Source organism: Prunus mume, linkage group LG1 (assembly GCF_029339155.1).
Source record: "Prunus mume cultivar Tortuosa linkage group LG1, ASM2933915v1, whole genome shotgun sequence".
Lineage (NCBI taxonomy): Eukaryota > Viridiplantae > Streptophyta > Magnoliopsida > Rosales > Rosaceae > Prunus > Prunus mume.
Genome location: NC_142698.1, coordinates 25,598,369 through 25,615,068, shown reverse-complemented (window position 1 = coordinate 25,615,068; position 16,700 = coordinate 25,598,369). Strand labels below are relative to the sequence as shown.

The 16,700-nt window shown below is 37.3% G+C and overlaps 2 protein-coding genes across 2 annotated transcripts; one reads left to right on the top strand and one right to left on the bottom strand.

The window, feature by feature from the left end:
- Positions 1-7,148: 7,148 nt before the first annotated feature.
- Positions 7,149-12,041, top strand: LOC103323484 (uncharacterized). Its single transcript, XM_008225485.2, has 3 exons — positions 7,149-7,712; positions 7,856-8,013; positions 11,338-12,041. The coding sequence occupies exons 1-3, from the start codon at positions 7,676-7,678 to the stop codon at positions 11,887-11,889; spliced, it is 747 nt and encodes a 248-aa protein (XP_008223707.1). The 5' UTR covers positions 7,149-7,675; the 3' UTR covers positions 11,890-12,041.
- A 586-nt stretch (positions 12,042-12,627) lies between these two features.
- LOC148921433 (expansin-A4) lies at positions 12,628-15,360 on the bottom strand. Its single transcript, XM_089055000.1, has 3 exons — positions 15,096-15,360; positions 14,629-14,947; positions 12,628-13,361 (listed from the first exon to the last, which is right to left on the bottom strand). The coding sequence occupies exons 1-3, from the start codon at positions 15,247-15,249 to the stop codon at positions 13,052-13,054; spliced, it is 783 nt and encodes a 260-aa protein (XP_088911126.1). The 5' UTR covers positions 15,250-15,360; the 3' UTR covers positions 12,628-13,051.
- Between the last annotated feature and the right edge of the window lie 1,340 nt (positions 15,361-16,700).

The window sequence follows — 16,700 nt, the reverse complement described above, 5'->3', positions numbered from 1 at the left end:
AAGTCCCGGTCATTACAATCAGCCACGATTGACTTGCTTTCCAAAGACAAAAGACTTTGACTTGCTTCCATTAGTCACTTGCAAAGAATTGGCCATAAAGAATTGGACCAAAAACTTTGACTTTGTTTATCTAGACGTAAACAAATCAGTCCTTGTTGAATTGCTTTTCCAAATTGAGACGTCTTCAGTTCCTTCGAATACTGTTGTTCTCGCAACCACTGTTTGTTGTACTTGTATGGTTGTTAAAATTTACAATTACAAAATTGACCCCATGAAGCTGAGTGGAAACATCCCCAGCAACAATACATTTCGACCAATGTGTGGTGGAAGAAATACGTACGTTGATAAAGGGCAGTGGTTAATTTCTTCTGGCACCAATCATACGTTGGTTTGCTTGAATTCAATTCAGTGGATTGTTATTGAACGAAAACAATTGTGTTATACAATTTGTTTTCTTCTCATAAGTCATACATATAAGACTTGTACACCACGGACTTTATGAAAATACGAATACATATCTGATGATAACATAAGGCTGTAGAAAAAAGATGAAAAGAATAATGATAAGTATCCTGGGCGAGATCAAAATATAATTAATAAACCTATCTCTAAATATATGTCCTGATTTTTAGTTTTATTAGGGTGATCACATATCCAGGGCCCTCAAAAGTTCATTTCAGAAAACAAACTAGCAGTAGGGATGGCAATGTTCTCCGAGGGTAAGGGTCTTTGACTCTAATGAGTCGGATATGAAGGATAGAAATTGGACTAAGTTGACCAAAAATGGGCTGGACCAGTTTGGTTCAGTTTTGGTTTTTGTAGTGAAAAATTTGGACAAGACTGAACTTGGCCGTTTTTTAATTTTTAATAAAATATTTAATCCATAACTAATCTTTTCTTAAGCCCAACTTCAAATCACCTCTCTTTTCTAGGCACAATCACCTCCCTTTGTATGAAATTGGGTCATTTGTGATTTTTAAAGCCATAAAAATAAAATTTTAGCTGGATTTTGTAAAAAAAAAAATTAAAAAAAAATTTCCTCTCCAAAATCAAAAACCGAACTGGCTTATGGACAAACTGAACCACACCGAATTGTATAAATATTTAATCTCAAGTACTGTCTTTTCCAAAGACAACTTGACTAGATTCCCAAATGGCAACGACTGTTGTTGTCGCCGTTAAGTTGCAAGGATTCCCAGATCTGGAAGCATGTTGCCAATGGAATCTTCACTGTCAAAACTGCTTATGAGCTGCTGTTTGCTAATAATTACTGGGTTGATCCCTTATGGAAACTGAAGATTCCCCCCAAGCTACAGATTTTCTTCTGTTGGCTTACCACGATAAAATCTCTTCCAATGAACAAAGGGCAAAAAGAAATCTAACTGCTGACCCTTCCTATGGTATCTGTGGTTGAACTTCGGAATCTGTTCTCCATATTCTTAGAGATTTCTCCAGAGCTCAGAGTATATGGAATAATGTGCTAACCCATTCGCCAAGCACACTGTTTTTCCACGCTAATCTCAAAGCCTGGATCTATAGTAATCTGCTATCTAAAACTAGTTGGAGTGCTGGTGATGAGAGTCTCAAATTATATTTTTTAAAATATTATTTTGGAGACTTTATGATATAATTTTGGCTTAATGAATATAATTTTCACTTGCTAGTTTATCTTTTCCTTTGTAATGAGTTGCTCGAACTTTAGCTATGACTAAAGGGAACGTTCTTTGAAGTAAGTTTGTGAATTGTTCTTTAATCCAATATACGGTATGAATTGCTAAATTCTTTTATTTTTTGTTGTTCAATATTTTCATATCCTTTTATTTTGATTGATGTTAAGTTCTATTATATTTTCATGAATTCAATTATATTTTTCTCATTGTTAAGAACTGACTTGGCATGCTTTCAAATTAAAAGAGTAGATATTAAACAACTCCATTTTCTAAACAATCATTAATAAAAGATTACATTGAAAAATTAAATTAGTTTTAATTTCTTTATCTTCCGATTAAAGTTTCTCAATGATGATTTTAATCGAGTTATAATTTGGATTAAAGAGCACGAAACATATTTTGTTTAAAGAATTGAACCTTGATGCCTTATCATTTCCATTATTGATATTTCATTTTTAAATTCAATTTCCACAACAATCAAATCAAATTACTTTTCCATTTTTCTTGTCACTTTTATTGTGGTACGTTTAATTATTTTTTTGTGTGCAGATATTTGCCTACCTGCCCCTTGAGGATACAATACTTGACTTCCAAGATTATTACTACGTGTAACTACTTGCACTTGGGTATACGCAACAGCTGGGATGCCATGGAGCATTGGGTTTGTCTTTACTTGTTAGTATATATGGAAATGGAGAAATCAATATGTGTTTAATGAGGAGGAACCCCTTCCTTTTAGCCCGCTGATTGTTATTTTGAAAGCTGCAAGAGAATGGTTCTCTAATGCTTATGCTCTCCAGTCCAAAACTCTCAAGACTCAGGTCCCTCTAGCTTGGGAGCCCCTTGCTGTTGGTGGCTTCAAACTGAAAGTGGATAGGTCTCGGATAAGTTCTAATGGAGCTATTGGTGCTGGAGGGGTGATTCGAAACTCTTTAGGGGATTGGGTCACGGGTTTTACAGTTAATCTAGGCAAAGGCCAGATCTTAGATGTTGAGATATGGGGGCTGTTCTTTGGCCTTAAATTGGCAGCAGAAAGAGGTATCTCTAACCTTGTGGTAGAGATGGATTCTGCAACCGCAGTACATCTTCTCCAAAGGTCTGAGACCCCTAGCTTTCATCCTCTTGCTGGAGTGCTCTCAGACTGCAGAAAGTTTGTTGAACAACTTGGAAATTGTGGTGTAAATCATGTTTACCGTGACCAGAACTGTGTGGCTGACAGTCTAGCCCAAGCGAGCTACAACGGTGATCTGGGCGTATGGCCTCTTGATTCTGCTCCAGCTTGGATTGGCACCTTATTAGCTGACGACGTGATGGGGGTCTCTAAGACCCGCTGGATCTGTTTTGATAATAGTTAGTTTTGTTTGTTGCTGGGGCCCTGCCCCCTACTCACCTAAAAAAAAAAACAATAACTAAAGCATAACAACTAATTAAAGTAATTAAAAAAGAGAAATTTAGATTATGTAATTTAATGGGTATAGCTGCCCTACTTTTGAAATATTCTTTTTATGGGGTATAGCCGTGCGGCTATACGCTTCTTTAAAAAAGTACACAAAAAACACGTATTATTGAAAAAGTAGACAAGTGTCTTTTACAAAATTTTCAATAATACACAAAAACAGTCACGTATTATACACAAATACTCACAAATTATTTAATAAAAATAAAATATATTTAAATATTTAAATAATAATTGTTCACTAAGTAAATGATAACTAAAACATAACAACTCAGTAACGTAATTAAAAAAGAGAATTTCAGATTATGCTATTTAATGGGTATAGTCGTGCGGCTATATTGTTTAAAAAGAAAATTCTATTTATAAAGTATAGCCGCGCGGCGATACGTTCGAAATATTCTATTTATGAGTTATAGCCATACGGCTATACTCTTTAAAAAAAACACGCGAGTTCTTTTAAAATATATATATATATATAATAGTATATCCGCCCGGCTATACTCCTTTTATTAAAAAAAACTCAAATTTTTTATAATAAAAAAATTAATAGTACAGCCGCGAGGTTATACTGGTTCCTTTTAATTTGTTTAAAATATAATTATTAATTTTAAATATCTACTAAAATCCTTTTTTATATATATAATTATTTTTCCCTGATTTTCATTTATCGATAAGAATAGTTTATAACGTTATCCATTACTATTAGGCCATTACCTGAGTCTCTATTGTCCATTTTTTTAATTTTTTACTTTTCCAGAGTTATTACCGGTACTAAGAATTTTAGCAGTTTCCTATTTAATACTCGTATTATACATGTACGTATGTATTTTTCAATAATGCTTTCGTTTTCCGTAAACGTCTTAAAGACTCGGTAAAATGCAAGTTTTTTTAAAAAGCAAATGTATAATACAAATACTCACATATTATTGAATAAAAATAAATACTAATTGTTCACTTAGTAAATAATAAGTAAAATATAACTACTAATTAAAGTAATTAAAAAAGAGAAATTCAGATTGTGCTAATGCGTATAGCCGTGCGGCTATACGTAAAAAAATATTTTATTTATAGAGTATAGCCGCCGGCGATACTCTTTAAAAAAAAGGCCTATCTTTTTTTATTTTTTTAATCGTATAGCCGCACGGCTATACTCTTTAAATATTATATTTAAACATCATAGCCACCCGGCTATACTGGGGTTCTTTTAAAAAAAATAATAATAAATAGTATAGCCACCCATCTATACTCTTTAAATATCTATATATATATATATATATATCAGCCCCGATCTCTTGGACCATAGGAGTCTAAGAGATTGTGGTCACCCATCGTTGGGTGTTAATCCAATGGTTCAAAAAAGTTTCTTAAAATGAGTGCAAGAGTGAGTGAACCGTTGGATGTAAATCCAACAGTGAGTGACCACAAATTCCTTGGACCCCTGTAGTCCAAGAGAACGGAACTATATATATATATATATATATATATATATACTTTTTCCTAATTTTCGTTTATGAAGAAGAGTAGTTTAGAGCATTATCCATTACTATTTGACTATTGCCCTAGTCTCTATTGTCCATTTTTGATTTTTTACTTTTTCAAAGTTATTACTCGTATAAAGTAGATATGACAATAGTTGGGCTATCTAGTTGTCTAAATTATCCATATTAGTGAGGAATTGTAGGAAATGATCATTATGCTAGGTTAAGAGATCGAACAACTGTAACCAGGGACGAATGCAGCTAATGGGTTGTACGGGCTATAGCCCATGCCAAAAAAATTTTGATTTTTAAATGTGATGTAATCTTAGCCTAAAAACAAATATCTATAGCTAAATAGAAGAGATAGCCCATTACAGCAAACATAGTGAAAACCTACTTGAGTGGGGGAAAAAAATAGAAATAATCAATTCATGAGGGTGAAAATGCAAAGAAGCCAAGACACTTCTTAGGGGTCTCATTTTAGTTCTATCAGAAGCTTGATTGATTTATTTAGTGCAACCAAGACACTTCTTGATGAAATAGGTCGTAATAGACCTACATCACAATTTCATGGGGAAGCTAAGAGTATTTATATTGCCATGATGTTTGAATTTGTTTTTTCCGTACTTTTGTTGGGAAAAACTATGGTATTGCATGTTTATTTAGTGAGTTCAACTCTTTGAAGCCTAGAAGGGTGCAACTAAAATAGTTATGTATTTGCATTGCATGTTTATGTATTATTGTCTTTTTTTACTAGTTTATATCTTATGTACTAGATGCATTTTGAGGGTGTGGCTCAATAAGTCCCCCCTGATTAAGTGTTTAATTTTTGTTATCAATGAAATTCACTCGTATCGTCAAGTTTGTTTATATGGGAAATCTAGCCCAATGTATTTCGAAATCCTGGATTCGACCCTAACTATAACTAAGAACAAACATGCATGCCATAGTTGATCCTCGGCTCAGCAAATCAAGAAAACCTAAGAGCATCTCCACCCATAAGGGCTAAGTCTATGGCAATGGCAAGCAAGGGCTGCCACTATTCATGTGAATAGTGTCAACCTTGCCATTTGTGGCTCCACCCATGAGGTCTAAGTCTAAGGCAAATACTATTCATTGTACTTTATTTATTTATTTTTATTTTTTAACTTTAAACCATTAATTTTGATAAGATTTTTAGATTATATTTTCAATTGTCACGTGTCACTATTTATTATAAAATTTTCACTTAAAATTTAATATAACATTTTTCGGATAAAATTTTCAAATAAAATTTTCGGATAAAAATTTTCGGTTGCCACGTGTCCATATTTATTATAAAATTCACCTCTCACTCATCATACAATTGAAATACCTACTCACTCATCATACAATTGAAATATTCTTGGTTCTCATAGTCCGACACAATGGAATACAAGGACAACTCCATCATTGGCTGAGGCGGTTCCACCGGATCACGACGTGGGGGAGTATTTTCCTTCGGAGGACCTTAATAGTGCCATTATTTATAACACGGAACGCACCACTGGAACCGACTGCGGGCATTGTTCACTTGAGGAGCCATGTGTAATGGTTTTCCTCTTTTTTGTTTTCCCTTGAATAATCTATTAAAAAAAGGAAATTGGAAATGCAAGATATATATATATATATATATATATAATGACATTAAATTGAATAAAACGACCCAAAAAAAAAAATTTACCTCGTCGTCAAGATTTTGACCTCTTCGAATGTTTGTCCACGACCCTCTGGCTTCGATGGAAGAGGCCATTGTATTTTTGCACAAATGGAATTTTGTAGTAGATAATTTGGTGTGGAAAGTGAAAAATATTGGAATGAGATGAATTTGTATGAAGATTTGGTGTGAAAAGTGAATAATATTGGTAGGTATTTATAGGGAAAAACCCAGAATTTTTTTGGCCAAAAAAAGAGGACCGTTGGATTTTGGAAAAAATCGATCGGATCGTCCGGTTGCGACACGTGGCGCATGCCTGTTGATTCTATCAGCACGACGTCATCGAGTGAAAGTCAAATTTTTACCGTTGAAAATTTGAATTACCGTCTTGTGGACGTCATGACCCTCAGTGAAGCCTAGGCGAAACCGCCCTTGGGCTTGCCCGGGCTTGTGGGACAAAGCTCTTACCCGGGCCTAGTCTCTTGCGCATGAGGGCATTTGGGCTCGCCAGGAGGGCCTTTCGCCCGGTTTGGGTTGCGTGCTGGAGATGCTCTTAAATAGATGAGATCGAACCGTTGTTACCTCGAATTCAAGAAACCTTAATTGTAATACAAGAAACCAGACTCCATTCCAAATCAATATTCAAATCTTAGCAGAACAAGCATTAAAGACTGCATAATAGGATACCTGATCTAAACAGTTTTTTCGTTCTTTTTGCCCCTCTCACTTACTTCAATGCCTAAAATCAAAATGCTAATGTCCAGCGATTAACACCCTTTCTTTCTTGCTGGTTAAGTTAATTTAAAGGGTTTTCATTTCTAAAAGCAGAGAAGGAAAGTGGCTTGGCCCATCAGCATACATGTTGGTGGGCCTGGGCCGAAGACCAGCCGGCTTTCTTCTTCCTTGTTAAGAAACACTTTCGACACTGTCCAACACAGTACACTCCCTCAGGTAAAAAGTGCAGAAATTTTGTTCGCAGATTTCTGAGAATTTCCTGGTACAAAACCCAGCTCTCTTCTTCATGCATACATGCAAGAGAGCTAATTGGTGGGCGGAGGAAACGAAGTTTGCTTGGTTTCTCTCAGCCCACTTCTTTCTTCCTTCAAAAACCCAACACACTGCACTTTACTGCATTCAATTTCCAACCCAGCTACAGATTCTCACATAGTTGACTGTACCATTTTACTTCCTCTTTCTTTAATTGCCCTTTAAACCCAGTTTCCTTCTCTGTTTTTTTCCTAGTTAAGAGCTTCAATCAAATGCTCTGATGCCCAATTTTCCAGAACACTTATTTTTCATGTGGGTTCCAAGTTCCTACCAATTGCAATTTCGAAGACAAGCATAGCCGGCCAAAAAAACACCAAACCCAGCTGTGTTTTTGTATTTCAGGTTTGAAATGGATAGCTGTTCAGAAGAAATGGATAAAGCCATTGGTGAGTCTGAGTTTCAATTTGATGCCCATGTTGCCCTTTGCCTTTGAAAAGGGCTTCCTGTTTTCAATTTCATTTCTTTTAGTCCGGTTTTGTGGCCTGTAGTAGCTTACTAGCTTTATTTTTCATTTTATGCTGTTAAATAGCAAAATTGCATCAAAACTTTCAGGACCTAAGGTACCACCTTGAGAAGGCATTCTTAGAGCAGGGCAGAGCCTTGTTGAAATTTGAAGCTCAATGGAATGATCTTAAGAAAGAGCATAAGAAAGGTCTTGAGCAGCATGAGGTCAACCTGCAGCAAATGGTATTCTTGTTGTTCACAACTTAAATTAATTTACTTTGGTTTTGCTTGGATCATGAATTTCCACATACATATGGTGCATTTTCATGTCAGTTTGAATGTGTGATCTGGATTTTTGAGTAAATATATTGCCATTGACCCATTGGGATGAGCCTTCTCATGAATTTTCTTTTTACATTTGTTCTGGTTGTTCCAGTACTTATTGGATATTCAAATAACAGAAAAAGGATTAATCGGAAATTCCTGTTGTACTTGTTAAAGGTTGTACGTGGTTGTCTTTTCTATAGGTAACTATGGTTGAACTGAGTTTTGAGGACTTCCCCCACAACCAAAAAAAAAAAAAAAAACTGAAGTTTGGGATCCCTCTTCTTATGAATTTTTATGTAGAAAACTAGAGATCACACACCCTGTCTATCAGAAATTTATCTGAACATATCCAGTGTAAAGACATAACTGATCTACACTCCATACCAGGACTGTATTGATTCAAGAGTAAGGGTGGATTCACTTTTCGTGTGTATGGGAGCAAACGTGTCATGGGTTAAACGTACATCTACGCATAGATTTTTAGTCCCTGTTGTAAGCTTAATATATGCCAGGGGTTGTCTAACATATGTATGGTAGGTGATTCTGAATATCTAACATGTTGTCTGCTTTCCAAAATTAAAACTTTTAGCAGTAAGATTCAATCAATGGAAGAATATTTATTAGGCTTAATTACACATTTGCTCCCCAATTATGCTACGTGTCTCACTTTTCCCCTGGAACTCATTTCTCCTCCAAACTACACCTCGTGTTCAAAATACCCCATTCCTTCAAGTCTATAGTCTTTTCCATTGACCAAGTTGATGTGGTCCCTACGTGGCAAAGTTTGATGCACATTTTCGTCTGTCAACATCCTCTCTCCTCTCTCTCTTCTCTCTCATCTCTCTCTATCTTCCTGCCTGCTATGCTTCATTCTCTTTTGGCTCCAAACACAGCCTCTCTGACCTTGCCCCATAGACCACCATTTCCAAGGACTCCCTATCAAAGTAGTCCTCAGACTATTGTAAAACTTGTTGACTCTAGTGATGAGTTGTGAATAACGGCTCAGGTGTTTCAACCCCATCAAGGGGATCAAAGAACGCTGAATTTACAGTCCTGAACATACTATCTAGCTTGGAAGGAAGTGTCTTAGGGTGCTTGCAAAAGGGCCATTGCCATGGCTGCATTAACGTTGTTGTTTCTGTGTTCTCAAAGGCGGATGGCTATAACTTCATTTTCTTACCCATTGGATCTGCAGCTCCCCAAGATTGAAATAAGACACTGAGCGTATAAAATTGGTTTGGGGATTGTGAATAATTTCCATTGATATAAGGTTGTGTAAAACGCCTCAATATGTATATATATGAATGTTAGCAAATTTTGACTTCAACTAGTTTCCATTTTGTGATCATTCAGAGTCCTTAATTAGTGTAAATTCGTTGCATTAATAATCAAACTTGAAAATTTTCCAGAAACAGGGGCAACAAAGTAACAAAGCAATGGTAAACAAAGCAACAAAGTACTAATCAAGATAAACTCCAAATATTAAATCTCCCACCCAAACAAAAACCCACCCTAGAAAAACGTGCGACCAGGTCAGTTAACCTTGTCAAGTAAACTGAGGCATCAAATCACATTTGAGAAGCAAGTGCAGTGAGGCTTTTGAACATCAAACTCTCTGTCAGGGAAGGTTAATCCTTAATTAGTTTTGGTGGAATTGGAAAAAAGGCTGAATATCTGTTTTAGGTAGATTTCTGTGATTTTGTTATCACTTTTTATTCTGTTTCCGTTTTGTGTTGGTATTGATGTGATAGAGTGGGTTAGAGGAGTGATATTTAAAGGAGAGGTGAGGGAAGTAAGGGAAGATGGTAAGGAATGGGTCTGGCAGGGCTTTTCATGTGTGTATTTAAATGTTGATTTGTGGAATTTAATTGTTGATCAATACAATTATCTATCATTTCATTTCTCACCTTGCTTTCATGATCTGTCTTGATTTTTTGAAAACTGAAAACTAAAAACAATATTTTTATCAAATGGGCCCTTCATTTCCAAAGACCCTGGATTTATTTCCAAGTTTTAAAGCAAGCTTATATAGCCACACAAGTTTCCCTTCTCCACTTCCTTCTTCGGAAAATCATGCAAAGGAACAGAAAAAGTTTATGTTGCTGCTTAGAATAGTTGAAATCTCAAATAAATAAGAGAAAAAATCCGTACCTATGTATTTAGCAAATCAAGTACAGAAAATAGCAGGGACGGTACAGTGTGGGGGCTAGCCCAGGTCATCTCAGGAAAAAATATCATTTCTAGAAATTTTAGCTTTTTAGCCCAGCCTACTCCACACTCTAGCAGCACAGCTTCTGGTTTTCGTTTTTTCTCTCCTTCCTCAGTACTGATAAGCTTGTGAATAGTCTTTGTATCTATTAGTTGTTGGGTTTTGTATTTCTAGTTTTTGTTAGTTTCTGTACTAGTATATTGTTTCCTGGCTGTGTCCTCTAGTAGTCTTTCCTCGTATGTATCATCTTGTAGCCTTTCTTCATTTGTGCTGTCTGTTGGGCGTGCCCTTCTTGATATGTGGTCTGTTAGCTTGTGGGCCTTGGGTCACTTGCTGTTTCTCTTGTTTGCCTTTAAGGTATAAGTTTGTTGAATCTTGTTATACATTGTTAATTAGCCTTAATTAATAAATTTTGGTTATAGAAATACATTTATATCTATGCATATGCATTTGTCCTTGAGGAAAAGAAATTAGTTCAGCCCATCCCGCTTTCATGGCTCCATCCTTGGAGGAGTGAGAGGAATATGGCTGAATCATGGGAGAGAATAGAGACGAGGGAAAGAGAAGAGAGAGATGAATGTTGCTGGGTATTTGAAAACCCGAGGTGTAGTTTGAGGGGCAAAGTGAGCCAAAATGAGTTTCTGAGAGCAAAACTAGGAAGCTTTGTTCTTCTTAACTTCTTCTTCTTCTCTTTTCACATTTTCTTCTCCATTCTGTAGTTATTTGGCCTGGTTTTGTTGCAATTATTTCGGGCTCTTCACTGCTAGTCTTGTCAGCTGATTTATGGAGTTCTCCACTGCAATTATTTGGTTGCAATTTTTTGTTTTCTGCATTAAAGTTAATACGTCTTGTGTTTTGTTGTCCGAAGATCTAACATGTTGTTTTCACAAAATCAAACTGTTAGCAGTCAAAGTCAATTGATGGAAGAATGATTTTATGGTGTTATTCAGATTACATCAATCAATGCATGTCTGTGTTGTATTCATTTTATTGTTGTTCATGTCAAAATTAACCACCCTCCCATCTTTCAGGGTATCTCAGTGCCATCAATTGGGACAGGACACTTTGCTACTGCAAATCCGAATGCCGCCTTGTGGAACAACTCCAATGCTTGGGCTTCTGGAAATGGTACTCCGACTGCTTGGGCTTCTGGAAATGGTACTCCGACTTCTCGAGCTTCTGGAAATGGTACTCCAAAACTTCATTGTGACATATGCAATGTTTATTGCGACACCAAGGAGGTACTTGATAAGCATAAATTGGGAAAAAAGCACAAGATGAACATGGATAAGTTGAAAGGCAAAAAACCCATCCCTGGACAAAATAGTAAGAGGAAAGCTGCTTATCAACCTGTAGAGGATTTGGAAACTAAGAGAAGGAAGGTTCTTGAAAGTGGGGCAGCACCCCATACTTTAAGGACTTGTGCTATATGTAATGTGGTCTGTCTTAGTGAGACAGATTTCAATAATCATCGTGCAGGGCAGAGGCATGCTGATGCTGTTGTTGCTATGGCGAAGAAGCATGCAGCTGGAACAAGTAGCCACCACCAGCCGGAAAGGAGATTTTATGGTGGAAATCAATAACTTGCAGTACTGCAGTGAGGCTGTGAGCATCTATATTGATATTAAACTCTGAATAATGTATGTTTCTGTTCTTATACCAAAAAACATTTGTTTATGTACTTGTTTAACTAATTGATTGGAAGGTCTTGAATGTCAACCCATTGAAACAAAAACGCCAAAAGTTGTTCCTTATGATGAGCAAGAAATTATCAAGATCAGATTCCCTCTTGAAAAGAAATGTTCATAAGGCATCCAAAGCCCGCTGCACCGAGAGGTTTTACTTTTTGGGGTTGTTAGAATCCAAAGATGTTTGTTCTGTAAAGCACAGAAGCAGATGTTCGAAAATAACTTATTAGCCAAGCGAAAATCAATTACTTACACCCCACCCATGTGATTGGTTAGTGCACATTCACCGATTGACCCATTTGCCATCATAAATCATTAAAATTACCATTATATTTGTGGGGTTCAAAAATCTTTAGCTTTTGTAAATATTTCAAGTAGTAAATAAACAGGAAATATCTCAAAATGCGATATTTATTTTCCAATAAAAGCGATATTGGGGTAACGGAAATCAAACTTAAGACCTCGGATACAGAGATAAATAGTCTAAAACACTTGAGCTACAAGTTCCTTTCATTTTCAAATCCAATATAAACCATGTAAAGCTGGTTGAATACTAACAAAAAGCCAAGTTCCATTGAAACAAACCAAATATACTTTCCAAGTAAATCAAAACAAAACAAGAAAATAACAAAGTTACTACTAGAAATACATTTCTCATGCATATAAATCATAATATACTACAACTTTAGCTTTGCCAGTATTTATAGGGTGCGGGCTACAAATTCTCTGCAGCCGCCTCAACCTCCTCTTCTACAATTTCCTCACTTGGGTTTTTAATTTAATAATTAATTTCCCTTACACTTGTTACCCTGTTTTTTTACTTTTACCCTACTGCCCCTCCTCCCCTGTCCACACACTCACAAAATCACACCAACCCAAAAAGTCAAAGTTGTTCCTGAACCCCCCTCCCCACTAAACACACTTTCACATTCTCCAACACCCAGTCAAAAACAGCATCTAGTAAGAACACCACAATGGCGCCAAGAAAGGGTAAAATTGGAAAAACATATATTATGGCGGGAAAATCATAAATATGTGGACTTTTTCTCCTTGTTGTTCAGACTCTGAAGTTCTTCCCGGTGAATGTTTGACCGAACTGCCAATTGGCCGGAACAACGTTCCATGAGGTGGAAGTGCGCCTGTCACTGCCTCTGACCCTGAAGGACAACGATTGACCAACCAGAACGGCGTTTGACTGCCAGTTTTGACCCCAGTTACGGCTCATGCTCATCCAGCCAGTCTTGGATCCTTTCACGCTCACCCGCACGATGTCCCCTGCACCCGCGACGTTGCTTACCAAAACCAGGTTGAAGTAACGGAAGCCGTTGATTGTGAACCTGATCCCTCCGCGCTTGCGGCATGGCACCCTGCGCAAAAAGTCAAAAAGTATAAGGGTATGTTCGTGATTTCGACCTGGTGAAAGTTTACGTGGATCGCGGACCGTGTTTTAAGGTGGGCGTCAATGAAATGCCCTTTTCCATATTGATCAACGGGTCTCGGACTTTTGGGAACTGTGCTGGGTATGGTCTTTGATTTCTACGTACAAAACCGAGACTTACATGCGCATACGATTTAGTAGTCAAAAAGGAGTACGTACGGTCCAGATCGTGCCGTAGACCAAAGACCATAATCCAGGGAAAAGCTAGGTTTGGTAGCTAATGCAAGTTTTTCTTCACAATTAAAAATCATACCAACCCTAATCGAGAATTTGACATAGTGTGTTATCTCAGATTTTCAATTCATAATAAATAAAGTTATTTGTAGCGCGTTTACTGATCACTCATTTATAATATATCAAACTATCTAACATATTACAACTTATTTTGACACGAGACATTCTTCGCCACATGATCATATAGAAGAAATAAAAATGTAAATTATGATCACGGGACGAAGACGCATGTTCTTCTAGTGGATAACAATAGGCCTAGAGTAAGGCCAAGGATGGCATATGGCAGCAGAGAAACTTTGATGAAATCTAGTAGCTTATGTTAAAACTAGAGTGTTTCTTGTGAGTTAATTATTCATGTTTACCCAATACTAGATTTCCTTTCAGCGTTTGGGACCAACAGGGCAAGAGCCAGACAGCTGAAAGTGACCAGTAAACGTCGAAGACTCGAAATTAACTAAACCCAACCACCATAGAAAAAAAAAAAAAATACGAATAACTAAAATCCAAGTGAGCTCTCTGTCACACATGGTCAGTAATAAGATTTGATAGAAACCATGACATTCTGCAAAAAGCAATAAAGACCCAGACCAGAGTCCAACTCATTCTGTACCACAAGCCTGACCCACAAGATAGAGAAAGATCACAACAATACTTTAAACAAAAGTGGTCTAATTTGATTTAAATTGTTTTTTTTAAAGCAAACCCATGTATTAATTTACTCTGAAAATTATCCAAAAACAAGATTTGCCCTACAAACAGAGCATAAAAAGTGGTCTACCTAAAATCAATGCATTTAAGCTTGTTTTTAAAAAGTAACCCATGTATTAATTTACTCATTAAAAAAACCCATGTATTAATTTACTCTAAGAAATGTCCAAATTGCTGAAACAGAATAACAACCAAAACTAAAAACAGAGCACAAAAACAGAGCATAAAGAACAGAGCATGTGAGCTTTACTAACCTACGGTAAGAAACAGGGACAATTCCAGCTCTGTACTCGGCAATCTTGAGAAACATGGGCATGGCCAGGTCAAAGTGAGGCCTGGGAGGATTGCACCATCCGCCATTGTCGCTTGGTTGAGCAAAGTTTGGAGGGCAGAAGTTGGTGGCAGTGATGAAAATTGATGGGCTTCCAGAGTGGCACCAGTTTGGGTCGTTTGCACACTTGATTTCAAAGCAGGCACCGCAGCTGAGGCCATTGTTGAAGAGGGCAGTGCTCAGTGCAGCTGTGCTCACGCCATAGCCTTGGCTGTAGAGATTTCCATATCCACAAGCCCCACCTGAAAAATACAAGTTCTAGTTAAGTAATACTAAGTAAGCTAGCTTAATTAAGTTCTTGGCTGTAGATCTTTGACTGGTTTTGTTCAACTTTGCCTAGAAATATAGGGAATGCGTGCATTGAAAGAAAATGAGAGCCTTTTGACTTACCCATGGTGCCAGAGGCATCAGAGCCTCCGTAGAAGGTGGCATGAGCTGCTTCCCATGCACCCCCACTGTACACCCCTGGGATTCTTGCTTCAGCGACCCACATTAGTGAGATAAGTAGAGAGGCAAGGCAAGCAGAAGCACTCACCACACCCATTTTTCTTTTCTGAAGTTTCCCTAGAAACAAACAGAAAGTGAGAGAGAAAAAGGAAAGACAGAGAGAGAGAGAGGGAGGGAGTCAGTGAGGTACTGATAGGGTGAGGGATTAAAGAAGGGAGTGAAGGAGTACTTATGGAGGTGGCTATAGGGGCAATATTTGGAATTTTCAGACTCAACCCATCATAAATGTAGAACTATAAATAAAATGAATTTCATCCCCACTCTCATTCTCTAACGCTTGTATGTCACTCTCTAATTGTATTGCACCTTGTACTGATAAGTGTGGGGCCTGCCTATGTTCTTCTCCAATTTCCCAATTGATGGGAGGTTGTGTTTATGCAAGCTCTTGTAGGCGAGTGTCGGTATCTTCACCTTTTTCTTTTCTCTACTTTTCTCTTCTCTATTTTTCCCGGAAAATTTATTTAGAGGTTGTTCAATTTTTCCTTTGCTCCACACCTAATGATGTTTAATACTGGTTTTGCTTAGTCTTTTGTCAAGGCACATTCTGACAACCCACATGATGTTTCATGCGTACCGCGGAGGAAACTGACTAAAACCATGAATAAGGTAGGCAATGCTGATGTGTCAAATTACGAGAGACATCCACAAATTATGTTCATTAGGCGAGTTCGTATATTTTGTGTCGTAAAATTTGAATGAAAATGTTTGAGTTTATCGCTAACGTCACGTTCACAATTCGTTCTTCAATACTTGAATTACATGTCTCTTATTCTTTTTGGTATCTGAATTATTGGTCTCCTTCTTCGCTTTATGTACATGCTTTGAATAACATTGAAGCTACTATGCTAACTTCATTTGTAAGGTCATGTGACATCACAGAAGAGGAGGTAGGGCTATTAGGCATGAAATGTAATCTTGAATCCTTAATTGGGTACACGAGAAAAGTAAAGGGGTTTGTTTAGATCTGGACTCAAAAGAGAGAGAGAGAGTGACTTTGAGTCAGTCTGAAGTTGAGGCGTGATCAGCGGCTGTGATTTGAGGACATTCTCCGGGGGCCCACACAAGATTTCATTGGGCACGAGAAGGATACACATATGCAGTGCAATCTAAAGCCCCACTAGCTAATAAGAGATCTAAGCAAGCATAGTGCACCGCAAAAGCGTGTGGGTGAGTGGGTGCAAGCAAGAGGGGGGGTGCCCAAAGTAAAAAAAGTAGACACCTAATCCTAATGAGCAATGAGGCAGGGAAGGCCTACAAAACAAGAAGACAGTGATGAGAGAGCATCCAACGTGGGTTGTAGGACCCACTTAATCCCGTAATCAGCGGCCCATATACCCCGCCTGGCTTTAACTGTAAGTGGGACCCAAAACACACAATAACAATATAATTAAGTTAATCTAAACCCTAAACGCAAACAAACCTTCTTCAATTAATCTCGAGCCACACCCTCACTCAAATTCCTTAATTAGAGTCGTAGACTAAACTCCA